General features: G+C 35.8%; 1 protein-coding gene and 1 non-coding gene across 10 annotated transcripts in view; both read right to left on the bottom strand.

Annotated features, from left to right (window-relative positions):
• Positions 1-17,801, bottom strand: part of PHC3 (polyhomeotic homolog 3) — an 82,548-nt gene that overhangs the window by 9,622 nt on the left and 55,125 nt on the right. For 7 of the 9 annotated variants that reach the window (XM_055569104.1, XM_055569100.1, XM_055569102.1 and 4 more), the window contains 4 exons: positions 15,414-15,573; positions 8,893-9,007; positions 4,988-5,120; positions 4,665-4,896 (listed from right to left, as the gene is read on the bottom strand). In XM_055569104.1, coding sequence (XP_055425079.1) covers positions 4,665-4,896; positions 4,988-5,120; positions 8,893-9,007; positions 15,414-15,573 — 640 coding nt within the window. Of the gene's footprint in view, positions 1-4,360; positions 4,489-4,664; positions 4,897-4,987; positions 5,121-8,892; positions 9,008-15,413; positions 15,574-17,801 lie in introns of those variants that run through there. The other 2 variants (XR_008710593.1, XM_055569105.1) reach the window with 2 other exon arrangements.
• LOC129645115 (U6 spliceosomal RNA) lies at positions 6,083-6,188 on the bottom strand. Its single transcript, XR_008711209.1, has one exon. It is a non-coding gene; the product is annotated as a U6 spliceosomal RNA (small nuclear RNA).

The raw sequence follows: 17,801 nt of genomic DNA, 5'->3' as shown, positions 1-17,801 counted from the left end.
CACATTTTGCACAGCTAATGAACTTCCCCACTAAGGGTAAAGAAACCAGCAGGGAAAGTAATGAATTAAGGACCCATGAGAGGAGAGAATACAAAAACGTGGAACCTTCCTTATAAAAGACAAAATTATGAAAGTGAATTTAAGAACTAAAAAAGTAAGAGCTTAAAGTCTCTTTTCTTCAAATCAGCATTGTAAGGGAAAACACAAAGAAAAAGATAATGTACAACGACACTGGTTACACTACCGCTTTGGATATAACTTGGTTGGAGTCATTCTTTCTACTGCAAATGTATCATCTTGTTTATGTAGGATAATAATGTAATCCCTATAACCCCAGTACCAAACATAAAACATTGCAGGTGCTAAACACATGTATTTTGGGGTAAGTGAAGGACTGAATGAATAATGAACAAAAACAGAATCGAGCCATCTGTAAGAGTAATGCAGAATTTTTTTCCCCTGTATTCAGCTGTGTGGCCAGCTTCTCTCTTGCTTATCTCTTTCCCAACTTCTCTGCTGATTGTAACCTGCCTGTCTCCTATGTGGCAGTCAGCTTTTCAATTCCTCTATTTTAATAATTTCTCAGATTTTTAAAAATTGTTATTTCAAAAGTACCCTCCACAGAATTTTTATGGTTTTGGCTATTTACCATATAAAAGAAACTAAATAGTTAAAATGAGATTACTCACCATAGAAAAGCCCCTTTTCTTTTCCCAGAGGTAGCTCTCAAAACTGAGCAGACAAAACTGACTAATCTTGCATCTAGTTGTGACTTCATCCTTCTTTTTATGAAAGAACTAATGTTCTTCTCTCTTCAGTCTTACTTACAAGAACACAGGAAAGAAAAGAAGAGAAAGACAGGGTAGGACTTACTTAGATTCAGAAAAGAGAAGCAGTGAGAAGTAATGAGGACCGTAAGAGCTACATTTGGGAATAGAAACAAGGAGTTCTCCATGAAGAAATTCATAGTATGTTCTTGTTCCTCAGTATTATCAGATTCCCCTTCAAATGTCTTCTTGTAGGTAGACAAAATATGTGTTAGCAAAATAATAAAGAACAAAATGTGGGGAAACAGCATGATCAAAACAGGAATGATCTTCAGAATTTTAGATCACAACTTTCTTAAGCCAACCACAAAAAAAGGGTGTTTATACATTAGTATAGACATGAAAAAATAAAGTGATTTTAAAATGGGGAGGCAGAGGCAAATATGCTTCCTAAAACTAGAGAAAGATGATTTCTTTTTAAAATCTAGATGCCCAAGGTATACTGAGCTAAAATTCTATGAATTTCTGACATATTTAGAATCTACATCTGCAGAACAGCTGGTGCTCCAGGGACATTACAGAACATATCCCGACTGCAGTCAGCTCAGCTGGCTTCACATCACCAGAAGCAGACCATGATGGGATGGACCTCTGCACAGACATGGGTCCCAAAGGAACCTCACAAGTGCCCAGTCACATTTCCAGCTAACCCTAAAACAAAAACAACCCCACACAAAAATTACCCTCGGTAAGGATGATGAAAGGCTACCACCTGCACTCAACACTACAGAACAAATAAGCCCCAATATCAATATTATGAAACTATAGTAAACAGTCATGTTTTTAAACAATACCTACTTTTTACACCTACATAGAAACTAAACCTACTGCAGATTCACAGACCAACAAATACAGACTAAAGTGATCTTTGCAAAACGCAGTTCACTGTATGAAGGAAGAGTTAAAGAAGATAAATGCAGTAAATGGAGAGTACAAAGAACCTTTCCTATAGAGAACTTTTGAATGTACAAACATTTAGAAGAAGAGAGAATTTTACTCTGGTAACAGCTCTGAGACTTGTCTGCATACCAGCTCTAATATGGTCCCACCAAGATGGTTCATAAGATGACATACAACAAGAAGAGAAAACTCTAGGAATAAATACAGGTGCCCTGATGAAAGAGGGAAACCTAGCCTCAACTGGAAAGAAACAAAAATGCAAGAGATTACAAAATTTACAAGTTTATTCATTCCATGAGAAGAGCTCAGGGTAAAAAATAAAATACAGCCCTGTATGAGCTTAAAGAGGCTCAAAAGGATTTACAAAGGCCAGATGAACATAGAGAAATGACAGTAACGGCCTTTTCTGGCTGAGATTTACCTTAAGCCACAGGCATTATTCAGAGAAAAACTTTGAGAAAGAAGATGTAACGCATCACACAAATAAGCTTGTTACTCAGCCTATCAAAACAGTTTAGAAATACTCCCATTTAATCAGTAAAAAAGTAGTTATATTCAGCACACTCTTAATACCAAGAAATTCTAAATTATAAAACAGTCTGGATTCTGCCTTATATGTAATTTTCTCTAAAAGGCTGGCAACAAAATTGTCTTGAACTCAGTAAGGCAAGCATCTCAAGATATAAGAAATAATTTTTTTCCGTTCAATGAAGGAAGAACAAAACAAAAAAGTTAGCCTTCGTCCTAATAAAGCAGCCAAGAGTAGCCTTGTGGCAAACAGATGCTGGGGAAAATTAGAAAACTAGCCCTAAAAAAAGCATATGAAATGATAGAACAATCAGCAGCAGCTGTTATTTGTTATCTGTTTGGCCAACTACTTTCCTCCTCCCCAAAGGAAATATTTCCCCCTCCAAATGAGAAATCAGGCTAACAGCTCATATATCCCATTTGGAAGACTGAGACTGTCTAAAGATGACAGTTCCAATGTTAATTCTAAAGATACCTAGACTGGTATAAAACTTAAAATTTATTTCATTAAATATTAAAGCCACACCCTGTGAAGACTCACCATTCTCTAATACATCAGTTTTTTAAAGCAGATTCTAAACCCACATGGTCAGCACTTGAATCACACCTAAGTTTTCCTAGGTGCATGCTTAAAAATCTTCCCATGAAAAATGTATCCCTTCTTTAAACAATTTCATCTTTCTTTAAAAGTGACCATATCTTGTTTAGTAGAAAAAAAAAGCTTATTTCACATTTCTAAAATAAGCCATTAAAAAATAATTTAATAAAACTCCAGAGTTCTGTATATTTATCTCCCTCAAACTTGACATCCTGATAAAACCATTGAAAGTTGAAAACATCAAGTCAAAAATGCATTAAATACACCTAAACTTCCAAACATCATAGCCTAGCTTAGCCTACTTTAACCATCCTCAGAACATTAAGAACAGCCTACTGTAAGTAGGGCAAAGTTACCTAACATATAAAGCCTATTTTATAATAAAGTGTTGAATATCTCATGTAATTTGTTGAATATTGTACTGAAAGTAAAAAACAGAATGAGTGCTTGAGTCAAGCATGGCTGTGTCAGCTATTTACCCTCATGATAGCACGGCTGACGGAGCTGTCCTGCCCAATTTGTGGAGAGTATCATGCTTTGTATCACCAGCAAAAGATCAAAATCCAAAATCTGAAGCATGCTTTCTACTTTACATATATCACTTTTGTACCATCATAAAATCGGAAGTTCATTAAGTCTATCCATCACAAGTCAGGAACCATCTGTGTAAGGTAAAATGGCTAACAGATTTAAAAAAAAAAAAAAAAAAAGAATACTTCTGAATATATTTTCTTCACTCAACATTTTAGCTATGTCTGCTTCTGAGACAGTGGTCACCTTCATAGAAAGATTGATTACCAATTATAGGTGGATTAGTTTTAGTAAGTCTGTGGACAAGTTCAAAGGGGATGTATTTTTCTGGAAAGCTTATTTCAAGAGAAATGGTATGATTCACCAAAAACCCAAAATGGAACAAAGGTTTTTAAAAATCTTACTCTCTATATTCATAAAGTTAAAGTGAATGATAAAAGATTTGTTGATTAAAAAAATACATACTGTCTCAACATATAGAGGCAGTGTGGGTCAATCATTGGCAAAGGTGGTCTTCAGTACCCAGCCCAGTAGAGAAAGTGGATATAAAAGATTATTGTCTAGTAAAGATAAAAGAACCTAATGACTTAAGCTGATGGAAAGAATACCAAATGAGAGAGCAGGAAATATAAATAAGAAAGTAACCCTCAATATTGGAATAGAATATCGTAACTGAATTTCAGTTGTCTACTTAATTTCAGAAGTGTTCTTGATGTCTTAAACTTTTTGCAAAGAATCAAAGAATGCAGCCTCCTTTAAAAGAAACAACATTTTTGGGGTTTTTTGTTTTTTTAAAGAAACCAAAATTTTATCACACTCTAAAAGGTCTTGATTAGCTTTCAAAAATGTAAAAAAAAAATGTTGGTGTTATTTCATTTAAAAAAGGTTAAATTAGGAAATAAGGAGGAAATATCGATAGACTAGAAAACTGGAAGAGCAGAAGGGAAGAAGTGTCTGACTCAATCTCTCTACTGACCTCTCGAGAGAAATCAGACTGAAGAGAAGAGAGCACCTTTAATATCTTCACCGGCTGAGGTGTCACAGCAGAAGCAGGACTAGTCAGTTTTTATCGACTTGGGGGGTATGAGAAAATACCCAGTTGTGCTGAGGGAATAAGCAAGAGGAAACAGATCACATTTCAATAGCAAATGCCATTTAATGAGTATATATATACACAGAACTTCTCTAGCCCTTTTGTGCAACAGGTGTGGATGGATCTAATGTCATTCCTGGGTGTGTGCACAAGGCAAAAATCAAGGTCAAAGTGGTCAATCACATACCGGGCAAAGAGTGGATGAAGGCCCAGACGTCATCAACTGTCCATATAGATGGCTCTGTTTGTGCCACTGGCAGCAGGCCACTGTTTTCAGGCATCTTCCTCATCCTCACATCCCGAAGCTCACGCTCTCTTTCCCGCTCACTCTGCCTGCGCAGGCGTGTTGTCATAGCAGATGGCACAGCATCTTCATGAGAAGCCAAGTCTTCTTCTGCAGATGGATAAGTAATTGGAAGCTGGAAAATGTAGTACAAGTAAAATACAGCATTGCACTTTCCTTGTATTTCTGAAAAGGGTATTGTACATTGAATCAAGGTTTCTACAGACCTGCCTAAGGATATGTTCTCTTGCTGCCCCATCAGGGCCACTTGGACGACGGCCACGATGCCCAAGACTTTGATTATCAGGCTTACGATTCCAACGACTAAGTGCAAATTTTTTAGAACAGCTAACATTGTACCTAAGAAATTCAAGTAAGAAAAAAATATTAAATGATGTATGGGATGCTCCACTTAGTAATTATGACCTTAATTAAAGTGCAGTTGTGAATCAGTAAATGCCATTTGTTTCATTATGGATTATAATACCTCAGAAAGTAAACCACAGTGTTCAATAAATGTACTTATGCTAATAGTGAAAAAAAAAAAAATGGCCTCATTATATATAATATAGCTCTCAATATAATACTGGACACCTGTAACAAGGTACTGATATCTCCTAATAACAGCATGATAGTGGGAAACTTTCTGCAAAATACAAACAATAACTCATTTTTGCAGTTGCAAAATAATTCAAGGCTCCAGGAGAAGAAGAAATTATTAGTTAACTATTTAGATGATCATTCAAATAGTTATTTTCTTGGGTAACCATTCCTGAAGAGATTTTTTAAAAAGAGATTAATATAGTAGAGAAGAGGAAATCTCAAATGGCTAGTAAAATATTTTTCAAATATAACTAAAAGACAGAAAGGTAAAGTTGAGTTATCAAAGTTATACAAGAAAGTCATGGTTCTTAGGAATTCAGGCAATTCAGATATATTTAATTCTTTAACTGGCTGGAAAAGGACCTCTCTGGTGGACTAGTTGGGAATCTGCCTGTCAATGCAGGGGACACAGGTTGATCCCCCGCCTGGGAAGAGTCCACATGCCCGGAAAGACTCCACGTGCTGCAGAGCAGCTAAGTGTGCACCACAACTGCTGAAGTCCACATCCATATGAGCCTGTGCTCCGCAACAAGAGAAGCCACCACAATGAGAGCCTCACACGCCGGAACCAGAGCAGCCCCTGCTCTCCAAACTAAAGCCCTCATGCAACCATGAGGACCTAGCACAATAAATTTATTTATTTAAAAAACTGGCTGGAAGATTATTTTTATCAAAACAGACTAATATTTTTAAGTGTATATTTTAATATATACATATTTTAAAACGTGGAACATTTTATTAATTTGCATATCATCTTATGCAGGGACCATGCTAATCTTCTCTATAGCATTCTAATTTTAGCATATGTATTGTCAAAGTGAGCACTCTTGTGACTTTTTTAACATTGATCTTTATAAGGCCCTGGTGGCTCAGATGGTAGAGTCTGCCTGCAATCCAGGAGACATGGGTTCAATCCCTGGGTTGGGAAGCTTCCCTTGGAGAAGGGAATGGCAACTCACTCCAGTATTCTTGCCTGGAGAATTCCACGGACAGAGGATCCGGGCAGGCTATAGTCCATAGGGTTGCAATGAGTCAGACATGGCCAAGCAACTAACACTTTCACTTTCTAAGGCATGATGACAGTTTAAAGGAGTCCTGTGATGGGACTTTCCTGGAGGCCCGATGGTTAAAAATCCACATTTCACTGCAAAGGGTGCAGGTTCAATCTCTGGTTAGGGAACTAAGATCCTGCACATTACGCAGTGTGGCCAAAAAACAAAACAAAACAATCTTTTGCCATTTATTGGGTTCCAATGCCCTAAACAGGGGCTGGGCAACTTTTTCTATAAAGGGCCAGATATTAAATGTTTTAGATTTTTTAGGCCACACAAAGGTTCTGCCACAACTATTCAACTCTGTGATTGTAACATAAAAGCAGCCACAGACAGTAATGAATGAGAATAGATGTGTTTCAATAAAACTTTACTCAGTGACACTTGGGGCCTTCCTGGTAGCTCAGATGGTAAATAATCTGTCTGCAACACAGGAGAACCGGGTTAAATCTCTGGGTGGGGAAGATCACCTGGAGAAAGGAATGGCTACCCACTCCAATATTCTTGCCTGGAAGTCCCATGGTAGAGGAGCCTGGTGGGCTACAGTCCACGCAGTCACAAACGGTCGGACATGACTGAGCAATACATTATATACAGTGACAAACTGAATTTTATATAATTTTCATGTGTCACAAAATATTCTTCTGATTCTTTTTCAACCACCTAAAAATTTAAATACTATCCTTAGTTCAGGGGCCATACAAAAATAGGCTACAGAAAGGACTCAGCCTGGGTATAGTCCGCTGACTCCTTCCCTAGAAAGAGTGAAAACAGATCATCTAATAAACAAATTTCTAAAATGTTATAAAAAGGCTAAAAAAATGCACATAATTCCTCTTTTATTACACATAAAATTGCTGTTGTAATTTCTTATTTTCAAAGTTCTTCTTGAAACTCTTTTGGTCTAAGATGATTTTTCAGGCAAATGACAAGAATAAATCCCAGTTAACTTTGCTATTGAAAACTGTTTTACTAAAAGAAAATTCCCTCACTTATGTTTATGAAAATATCAATGAGGAGGAAGTAAGAAGTACTATGAGAGTAAATAGGCTATTTTTCCCCTAAAAATATAAAAAAGAAAAGAGTGTCCTGATGGTCACTTCATTTTACCCTTAAACAATTAAACAAGCTCCTCCTGTGTTCAGTATACTCATCTGGGGGCTCAGCTCTAAAGGTTTCTGATTTCCATTTACATCAACTAACAAACTTCTTTCCCAACTGACTAGAGAGAGGAGAGACTTTTGCTATTTAGTCCCTAAATACTGAGATATCGAAAAAAGGTAGCTAGGCATACATGTAAACAGCATTTCTTACCTGACCTAGCTTATCCTCTCCTCCTTACTCTGCTCTGTATTTTCCTACCTTAGGACTTCTAAGCCTCTAAAGAGCTTCACCTAAAGGTATACTAACCTGGCAACTCAACAATCATCTCTGGGAGAAGAGTGATGGTAGTGTGTTAACTGTCCTGAAATATTTCTGAGTAGTTAAGAAGTTTAAAATATTCTGAAAGGAATCCTCCTCCCTCAGTTTTTAATCCCTCTGAATCAGAGAGCCACTATTCTTTCTTGTGGTATATGCAAACAAAATACGAGTTACACAATTTGATTAGGACTATCAAAATAACATGAAAGAATATCTGAATAACAGACTGACAAATGAAAAACCATTAACCCATTTTCAGAAGAAAATACTTCTGCTTATTTAACTTAAGTTTTACTAAATATATTTTAAGCGCACCATACTAAATAATGTATTTATTTAGGGAGCAATAAATTCCCTAGATTTATCTTTAAGATCTTAAATTCTTTGAGAAAATAACTTTTGGAATACAGAACAAAGTTCAAAATAAACCGTGCACACACTTTACCTTCAGTGGGAAATAACTGTATTAGGATTTATTAACCGAATTAGAGAGGCTTTCTTTAAACTCAATTTGTGACTACATCAATGAAGATACTAAAAAGGCTTTTGACAGTAGTACTATTTACCTATAATATTACTGAAAAAACACTTAGAAAAGACAGGCATTTTTGTTATCAAGTAATATAACAATGTGGAGAATTTATGCTACAGATGTCCCACTTAAAACCCTAAAATAAACAGGATATGGTTAAAAGAAATGAAACATTTTAAAATATAACCAAGTGAATCCAGGTATTTCAATATTGTTAAAACAAAGGACGAGCAGTGTATTCACAGGAGGGATTCTCCTAACCATATTCTTACCACCTGGAGATTGCTACTTCAGTATTCGATTATGCTCTCTATGTGTCATTAGATTATGCTATATGTGTTATGAATACCGTGTTCACCAAGTAAAATTTAACAACTGAATAGTAAAGTAGCTCCAGATAATGTCTACTTGATATTATTCTTCTACAGTACCTAGTTTTGACTAATGGTAAACTCTGCAAGTTTTTTAGTTTTGTTACAGCCGTTTTTGGCTTGTGCTTTAGGAAACTTGAGAACAGAAATACCTTTTGGCACAGGACATAGTGCAGAATCGTTTTGACCGAAGAAATTCATTAGCATACCCCATCTTTCCACAGAATTCACACTTGAGCAACTCACTGTCCATTTCTTCTAATGTCTCTAAAAAAGAAAAAAAAAAAGAAAAAATTCCAAAAACTTAATTGTGGCAAATTTTCTTTTAGCTTCTACTTTGGGTCAGATGCTGCTAGTGTTCAGACCCTACAGGAGACTTAAAAGGAATGGTCTTTTAACTTTTCAATCCACAGCCACTTTGGCAAGGCAAAGCCCCCAAAACAACCACTTCCACCAATTCCCTCTAGCTCCTGCATAAAAATCTTATGGCGTTTTCTCTATATAAATAAATAATACATTTTTAAAGGTTCATTTGCAAAGAATCCAACCTACCTAAAACGTGCAAATAAAGTCACTACCTTCCAAAAAGTATTATGTAGTATATGAATTTTGATACATTGTGCTATGTATAATATACATAGCAAAGAACACAATTCTAACTGGAGAAAATGAGGACTCCAAAAAGAAGACTTTGATGTCTTTCAGAGGAGCATTTAAAATCATTAACACTCTCTAAGATCTGCAGTGTACAACAGAATATATAAAGATGTATTTATCTAATTATAAAAGTCCCTTTTAGTTATATTAAAATAATTTACATTTATCTTCAAAATCATCAATAGTTTTGTAATTTCTAACCTCTGCTCTTTTTTGTCAGGGTGCTCTCTGTTAATTGAGAATGTCCTTCCTCTACCTCTGTATCCATAACTTTCTTCAAGTCATACCACAGGACCTAAAGAAACTTCCCACCTATGTCCTCAAGTATCCAGCAGCAGTCACCTATAACCAAGCAACTTAATCTTCAGGACCCACAGTTTTCTCATCTGTAAAATGGGGCTTATGATACCTTCCCCAAAGAAATGCAGTGAAGATTACATGAATGCCTAACAGGTAGCAGGCATAAACAAGTGACAGGTCCACTTCCTATCTTCCACGTAAGAATTAGCAGTACCAAGACCTATAACAAGTAAACACTTCAATGAAAACTGTTTAATTCTTTAAATCACCATATTTTACTGTTTTCATGCATCATAATTCCTATGCTGAGTCATATAAAATATATCAAAAAAAGGAACTCTAACTAAAGCTTTTAGCTATGAGCTCTTTATGGGCTTTTCTATGTTATTTACTTCACCAAGACTTGTTAAGATGAAGAAAGGGACTCTGAAATGTAGACATGAGCAACATGCACTCGTACATTCAAGGATCATTTTATCCCAGTGTTACTGGAGAAGCAAACGGCAAAGTGCTAAATGAAGTGAAGGCAGCAAAAACACACTGTGAAATATTCGAAGTGTCAAGGGACATCCAAAGACATTGTCATGACCAATCAAGTCATAAACTAGCAAGTGATCATCTCAAAGAAATTCTCAGGACTATCTTCATAAGCAAACTCATCTATTTGGTGGCAATGAGGAACAAAGAGTCTCAAACCAAGTAAAGTAAAAACTGTTTCTTCCAGTGACCTAGAGACGGCTTTCACACAGCTCTGCCCCACAACACGTTCCTGGGACCTAATGTCATAACTTCCAGGAGTCTTATTTCTAGTCTGTCGTGCCTATAACCAGATCTGACCTTGAAAAGCCTGTACTGGATATAGAACCTCTCATTTGACCACCAATCCAGCCCCAAAGAGCCCATTCTTTGGGCTGTTTCATTTTGACTCTACTGAAAGCTTTATTTCAAAACCTTGAATTAATTAACATAAAAATATGCAACACTTGATAACTGGTTAGACAACCTTATGAAGGAGAAATGTTTTTGCTGATGAGAGAGGCAAGATCCCAAACAGGCATGGTCTAAGGGTTAACAACCTGGCAAAAAGTTCACATCGGTTTTATTTCTCATAAAGACGAGAGGAACATTAACAGATTCAAAAAAGTCCAGTTCTAATTTTGGTCATAATTTCAACAAATCTGGTAATGTTATCAAGGCAAATGTTTTCACATTTGTAAATAAAAAATTACAGAGCCAAGTAAGTTTTTAAAAACTACTGCTTGAGATAATAAAGATGGGATTCTATACAGAGACAGCTGGCAATTCCCTAATATCAGCTCTTCACTTTTCCCCCCCAGTAACAAAAGCCTAACTTTTAGCTAGGAATATAGCCACTGAGAATAAAAAGTACAACTGCTGCCCTATGTGTGGCCAATTTCTGACCAAATTCCGGGTGAGGCCCTATCTTACTGATTAGAATGTGATCATGAAGATGAGCTATCTTGGAAATGAGAGCAACACTCCAGGGATGGCAGGGCCATGAGACACTGACAGCTTACGTGCCCAACAAAATGGAGCCCTGCACTGCTTACCTTTAGACTATGTCTGGGAAAATGAAACTTCTTTCTTATTTAACCAGGTATTACTCTGGGTGTCTAATGGAGTGGCCAAACATATATCCTAACTGATAGAGATCCCCAATTTTTTTGTGTGCAAAGAGGAATTACTTTTCAATTTTCCTGAAGACTTGAGATCATGTGATGATCAGCAGTAAGAAGGCAATGAGATAGAAATCATCATCAGCATGATGATTTACCAGGGAAGACATAAGACATTTTGATAAATCACATTTTAGATGGAGATTCTGGTTATACAACCAGTCCAAATAGAGATACAGTTTATCCTTTAAAAAAAGAATAATCATTATATTAAGTTTTTCATACTGAATTAAACTGCATACACTCGTAAAGCCAAAGCCACTAAATAAATGACCTCACCATTTCACCCTATAGTACTTCCCATAAACACTGAAGTATACAGTAACAGAAATACTTGATAAAATTACCATGGGAAATTATGAGGTATTTTAAAAATTGATACATTTTCAGTAAACATATCTCCACTATGAAACAGATTCACCTTTTTTTTAGCCACAGTTAACATATAGCACTGTGTAAACTTAAGGTGTACAAGGTGTTAATTTGATACATTTATACAAATGATTGCCTCAGTAAAAATTCTGAACATTTCTATCACATTACATTTTTATCTTTTAAGGCCCTGGAATAATTAAGTTTTAGCTTAAGTTGGGTTGATGATTATAACTTAAGTTAGGTTGATGATTAGAGTACAATATTGTCAATATTCATTATACTGTGCATTAGATTTCTATGGCTTATTTATTCTTCATTGCAAAGATTAATCATCTTTAAACCTTCCTTTTCCTTACTCTGGTATCCTGTTTATTAAAACTACCCTTTGCCTTGTCTTCCATCAATTCTTTCCTTCCTCTTCCCACCATGACTACAAGTATCAATTACATGCCAAACTTCTACTATTCATCCACACACGAGCAGCAGTTTCAAAAACATTTTGTCATGTCACCTGCCTACAAAGTTTCAGTAACCATCCTCTTGACAGCAAAATAACTCCTAACTCCATAATCGAATCTCAAGGTACACTTGAATCTGACTTTGCCTTACTGCCCACTATCTTCTCTAACCCAAATGCCTACTCTTCACTGCCCCCTCCTGAAGTTACTGAGCACTTGTACATCTTCTGTGCATTTATTTGTGGTATGCTAACCTGAGAGGTTCTTTCTGTTATCTTAAATCTGTGCTTTATCATCCAAGACCCAAATCAAACCCCCTCTCTTCACAGAAAACTCACGAGTCTGGCAATAATATCACCCAGCTTTAAAGTGCCATGTTCTTACTGTCTAATATAATTCACCTAATACCTAGCATATGCTGCTTCTTAGTTATCTTTCTGTTGTAGAGATTGCTACTTCCTACTAGATGAAACCCCCCACCCCCATCACTTCATGGGAAATAGATGGAGAAACAGTGGAAAAAGCATCAGACTTTTATTTTTTTGGGCTCCCAAATCACTGCAGATGGTGACTGCAGCCATGAAATTAAAAGATGCTTACTCCTTGGAAGGAAAGTTATGACCAACCTAGATAGCATATTCAAAAGCAGAGACATTACTTTGTTAACAAAGGTCTGTCTAGTCAAGGCTATGTTTTTCCACTGGTCATGTATGGATGCGAGAGTTGGACTGTGAAGAAAGCTGAGCGCCGAAGAATTGATGCTTTTGAACTGTGGTGTTGGTCAAGACTCTTGAGAGTCCCTTGGACTGCAAGGAGATCCAACCAGTCCATTCTGAAGGAGATCAGCCCTGGGTGTTCTTTGGAAGGAATGATGCTAAAGCTGAAACTGCAGTACTTTGGCCACCTCATGCGAAGAGTTGACTCACTGGAAAAGACTCTGATGCTGGGAGGGATTGGGGGCAGGAGGAAAAGGGGATGACAGAGGATGAGATGGCTGGATGGTATCACCAACTCGATGGAGGTGAGTTTGAGTGAACTCCGGGAGATGGTGATGGGACAGGGAGGCCTGGCATGCTGCAATTCATGGGTTCGCAAAGAGTCGGACACGACTGAGCGACTGAACTGAACTGAACTAGATCAAAAGCTCCTTGACGTTCTAGCACAGTCCACCGTATGTTTTATACGTATTATATTATAAACCATGAGCATCACAAAGTATGCTGTGAAGTTTCCTAGGCAGTTTTCCATTTTTCTCCAATATGCACACACAAGAGGGCACATTATATAGCTTATCAGCCTAGAAAACTTTTGTTTATACTTATATAGGCAAGAAAAAAAAAATCCCTGTACATTTGTCTTTACTATGCTTCATCTCAAATGAAAAATTCTCAGATAAATAGTATGCATAACTATAATAAAAGCAAGTACTCAGGAATTAAATGAAATTAAATTCCTAACAACAAAAGGCTTCCCTGGTGGCTCAGTTGGTAAAGAATCCTGCCTGTGACACAGGAGACCCAGTTTCAGTCCCTGGGTGTAGAAGATCCCCTGGAGAAGGGAATGGCAACCCTCTTCAATATTCTTGCCTGGAGAATCCCATGGACAGACGAGTCTGGACAGACAGTCCGTGGGGTCGCAATGAGTCGGACACAACTGAGTGATTACCTCTTTACTCCTAAACCACCACTGGGCACTTTCTGAACCCTGATTTGAACAAAATAACTATAAAAGGACATTTATACAATTTAAGTAATTATACAATTGAGGAAATCTGAATATGAACCAGGTACTAGATGACAAAGAATTATTATTAATATTGTTTTGGGTAACACAGCATTAAAATGTACATTTTATAGATGCACACTGAAGTATGTACTAGTAAAATACAACAAGAACTATGATTTGGTTTTAAACAGAGGAAGAAAGGAAGAAAAGGGAAAGAGAAAAAGCAATAGAGAAAAAGAGAAGGGGAAATGTAGGAGGAAAAAAACAAAGGGTTGCATGAAGCTAACTTCGCAAAATAATGTTTAAAACTGGGTAATAATATTGAGTCTGGGTGAGCTGAGATTCATTTTACATTTCTAATTTTATGTTTGAAATGTTTCACATTTAACATTCTTTTAAATAAAAAAATCAGACTGAACTCAACATAAGTTAGCAATAAAAAATTTTATACTTCTATCAGTTCTTTGCTATTCAAATAACAAGTAAAACAGTGATAAATACATTGCAACAGTCCATATGTTACCAATAATGACAGAGATGCCTTCCTCTTAATTAGGAATACTGTGAGCCAAGTCAATATCTATTTTGCTTACCAGCATGCTATTTTACTTAATTTAGCAAAGTACAGGCACACAGTATATATTCAGTAAACATTTACAAAGTGAATAAATTTAGATGAAATATACTAATATATTGAGGATAATTACTTAGACACAGATATTAATTAATTCACAATTGTAGAGCCCCGACCATACTACACGCTATTTAATTGAACAGCATCTACTGCAAAGCCATGATCAGAATCAATAAAAAACATCATTTTTGCATTTGTGTGTTTTCCTGAAGTCATTTTGCGTACCACTCTAATATATATATATTTATATATATATATTATATATATATATTAATGAAATATTCACTGGTAGAATAAGGCCTATTAAAAAAAAAAAGATTCTTTGACACTGAGAAGATTTAGTGGTATTTTCCTCCTTGAACAAATTTAATCATCTTTTGATTGAAGACTTAACAAAACTGTTAATACCCACCTGATATCAAAGAATACATAAGAATACATAAAATCTAAAACCAAACAACCAAGAAGCTCTGAATTTTTAAACAAGCTCAGTAAAATAGTCATTTACTAAAGTCTGTTTAAAGAAGAAAACTGGCTGTTTTGATCCTAAAATTTTGAACTGCTTTCATATATAACGGAAATTTTCCCACTCACATCCCTTCAAAGGTCAAAATGGTATTATAAAAATTAACACCAATCTTGTTATTTTAATTACATGGCCATTTAGAGTCTGGTTCGAGTTCCCATTATTTTAGTCAAATAATGCATTATATGAGAATAAAAGTAAATACTTCCAAGGGAAAAATCTGTGTATGATAAAAATCCATGTTCTGATTCAAGCAATAAATGCCAAAGTTAAAGAGTATCTTAAAGAAAAATCCACAAACCTTCAGCAATCATGTCTTCCATCTCTGTGTCAGATGAATTATCTGCATGCTTTGCATTATTCTGTAGCTCTGGCTGAACACACACAGAATTTATCACCTGATTATCCAAAACAGGCCTTCTTTTCACAGGCTGTTCAATCAGCAAAGATGAACGACTCACCTTTAAAAGACAGAACAAAATGAAATGATCTTTTTAAAGACCTTCAAAAATAATTTAGTTTAAAAGTCTCTTGAAATCAGTAGGATCTGTGATAATTTACTTGTACAACTGATCAGATCCATTCATTTGTTTCTTGAGAAAAGGTTATGTTCAGGTTGCCTAAACACTTTATATTACAGCTCATGAGCAGTATGACCACAGTCCCAGTCAAATGGAACCAAGGGTCTATGTTTAGGTGGGTAAGCTAAAAAAAATCTTTAAAAAAAATCAGTAATAAATTGTGATTATTAAGTACCTTTACCTTTTTCTGCAACAACCTTTAAGATTGATTTTTCATGCACAAAACTTTTTATTTATAGGATTCTTTCCTCAGGACAGATTGTTACTGTATTTTAAAGATAAGGGAACTAATATTCAAAGTGTGCAGGTGATTTCTTTGTAACAGCAGAAACAGGACTAGAACTCAAGTCTTCTGACTCCTAGTTAAATAACCTAATCACAAAGAGAAACGAAAAATTCCTCAAACATTAACATAAAAATCAACAAAAATATAGTCACTTATGTTCAGTACACCAATTTAAGTCATGAAAACTACTTACTTTAGAAATGCTTTCAGCAAAAATAATCTACACCAAAAGTATATACTGATTTACTAGTGAACCCTCACCTAATCTTAAAAAACAGAACCTTTGATTCTATTTGAGAATGCTGGTCAAGTCTCCAACATTTTCCATACATAGTGAATAGCAGCTTATTGGAACCTTTTACATGTTACCCTGGAGAATAATCACCCATAAACTTTTGGCCTCACTTGCAGGGATCGAACCCAGCCCCTGCAGTGAAAGCACCAAGTCTTAGCCACTGGATCACCAGGGAATTCTCAACCCATAACCTTTTAAATTGTGTTTATTTCAGTTTGTATATGTAATTATGTCTCAAGTAAAATTAGTGGAAATTATTGATGAAAAAACCACTATTGAGTGCTGATAAGAGTATACACTTAGGGTATATGAATAAATTTAAATACTCTTCCAGAAAATTATTTGCCAATATATATCAAGAGTCTTATGAATACATATGTAATGTGATCTAACACCTATACTTCTGGGAATTTATGCTAAAGAAATAATATTTCAAATGTGGATAATTTACATACAAGGATATTCCTTTGAACAGCAAAAAAAAAAAAAAAAAGGAAACCTAAATGTCCAACAGTATAGATGTCCCTCAGTATCTGCAGGGGATTGATTCCAGGACTCCACAGGGTACAAAAAAACACAGATGCTCAAGTCCCTTATGTAAAAATGGAGCATTATTTGCATATAACCTATGCACATTCTGCCATATGGTTTAAATCAGCAGGAATACTGGAATGGGTTGCCATTTCCTTCTCCAAGGGATCTTCCCAACCCAGGGATTGAACCCAAGTCCCCTGCATTGCAGGCAGATTCTTTACCATTTGAATCACCAGGGAAGCCCTTTAAATTATCTCTAGATTACTGATAATACTGAAAACAATGTAAATATGAAGTAAATAGCTGCCTGTGCATGATAAATTCAAGTTTTACTATTTGGAATTTTCTAGATTTCTTTTTTTTCCCCCTAGATTCTTGATCTACAATTGGGTTGATCCTCAGTGTGAAACCTGTGGATATTGGGGGGCGGGGGGGTGGTAACTGTAATTGAAAGATTATATAAATTATGACTGTCCAGAAAGTGAAATATTAGGTAACCTTTCAAAACATTTCCAAGGTAGTATTAATCAAATGAGAAAATAAATGTTCAAGCTATACTAAGCAAAAGAAGCTGGTCTGTAAGGAATTCCCTGGCGGTCCAGTGGTTAGGATCCTGCACTTTCAATGCCAAGGACCCAAGTTCAATCTCTGGTTGGGGAACTAAGATCTCACAAGAGGTAAGAAGAAAGGTGTGGTCAAAAAAAATTTTTTTAATAAAAAAAAAAATCTGAACTGTATATACAATTATAGTCCTGATCATATGAAAATATATATTAAAATACATTTTGTGGTATTACTATTTGCTCTGTACATTTTCTAAATTTTCAGTGAAAAAACAATAAATATTACTACATAGAACAGTTACACACATTTAGTCTTCACAATAACCCTAAGAGCAAAGTATCATCTCCATTTGCTGTATGAGCAAATGAATTTCAAAAAGGTTGAGTGGCCTGACAAAGGTTACACATTCAGTATATGGCAGAGCCAGGA

The sequence above is a fragment of the Bubalus kerabau genome, chromosome 2, assembly GCF_029407905.1.
Source record: "Bubalus kerabau isolate K-KA32 ecotype Philippines breed swamp buffalo chromosome 2, PCC_UOA_SB_1v2, whole genome shotgun sequence".
NCBI classification, from domain to species: domain Eukaryota; kingdom Metazoa; phylum Chordata; class Mammalia; order Artiodactyla; family Bovidae; genus Bubalus; species Bubalus kerabau.
This window is presented reverse-complemented; position numbering and strand designations above follow the sequence as displayed.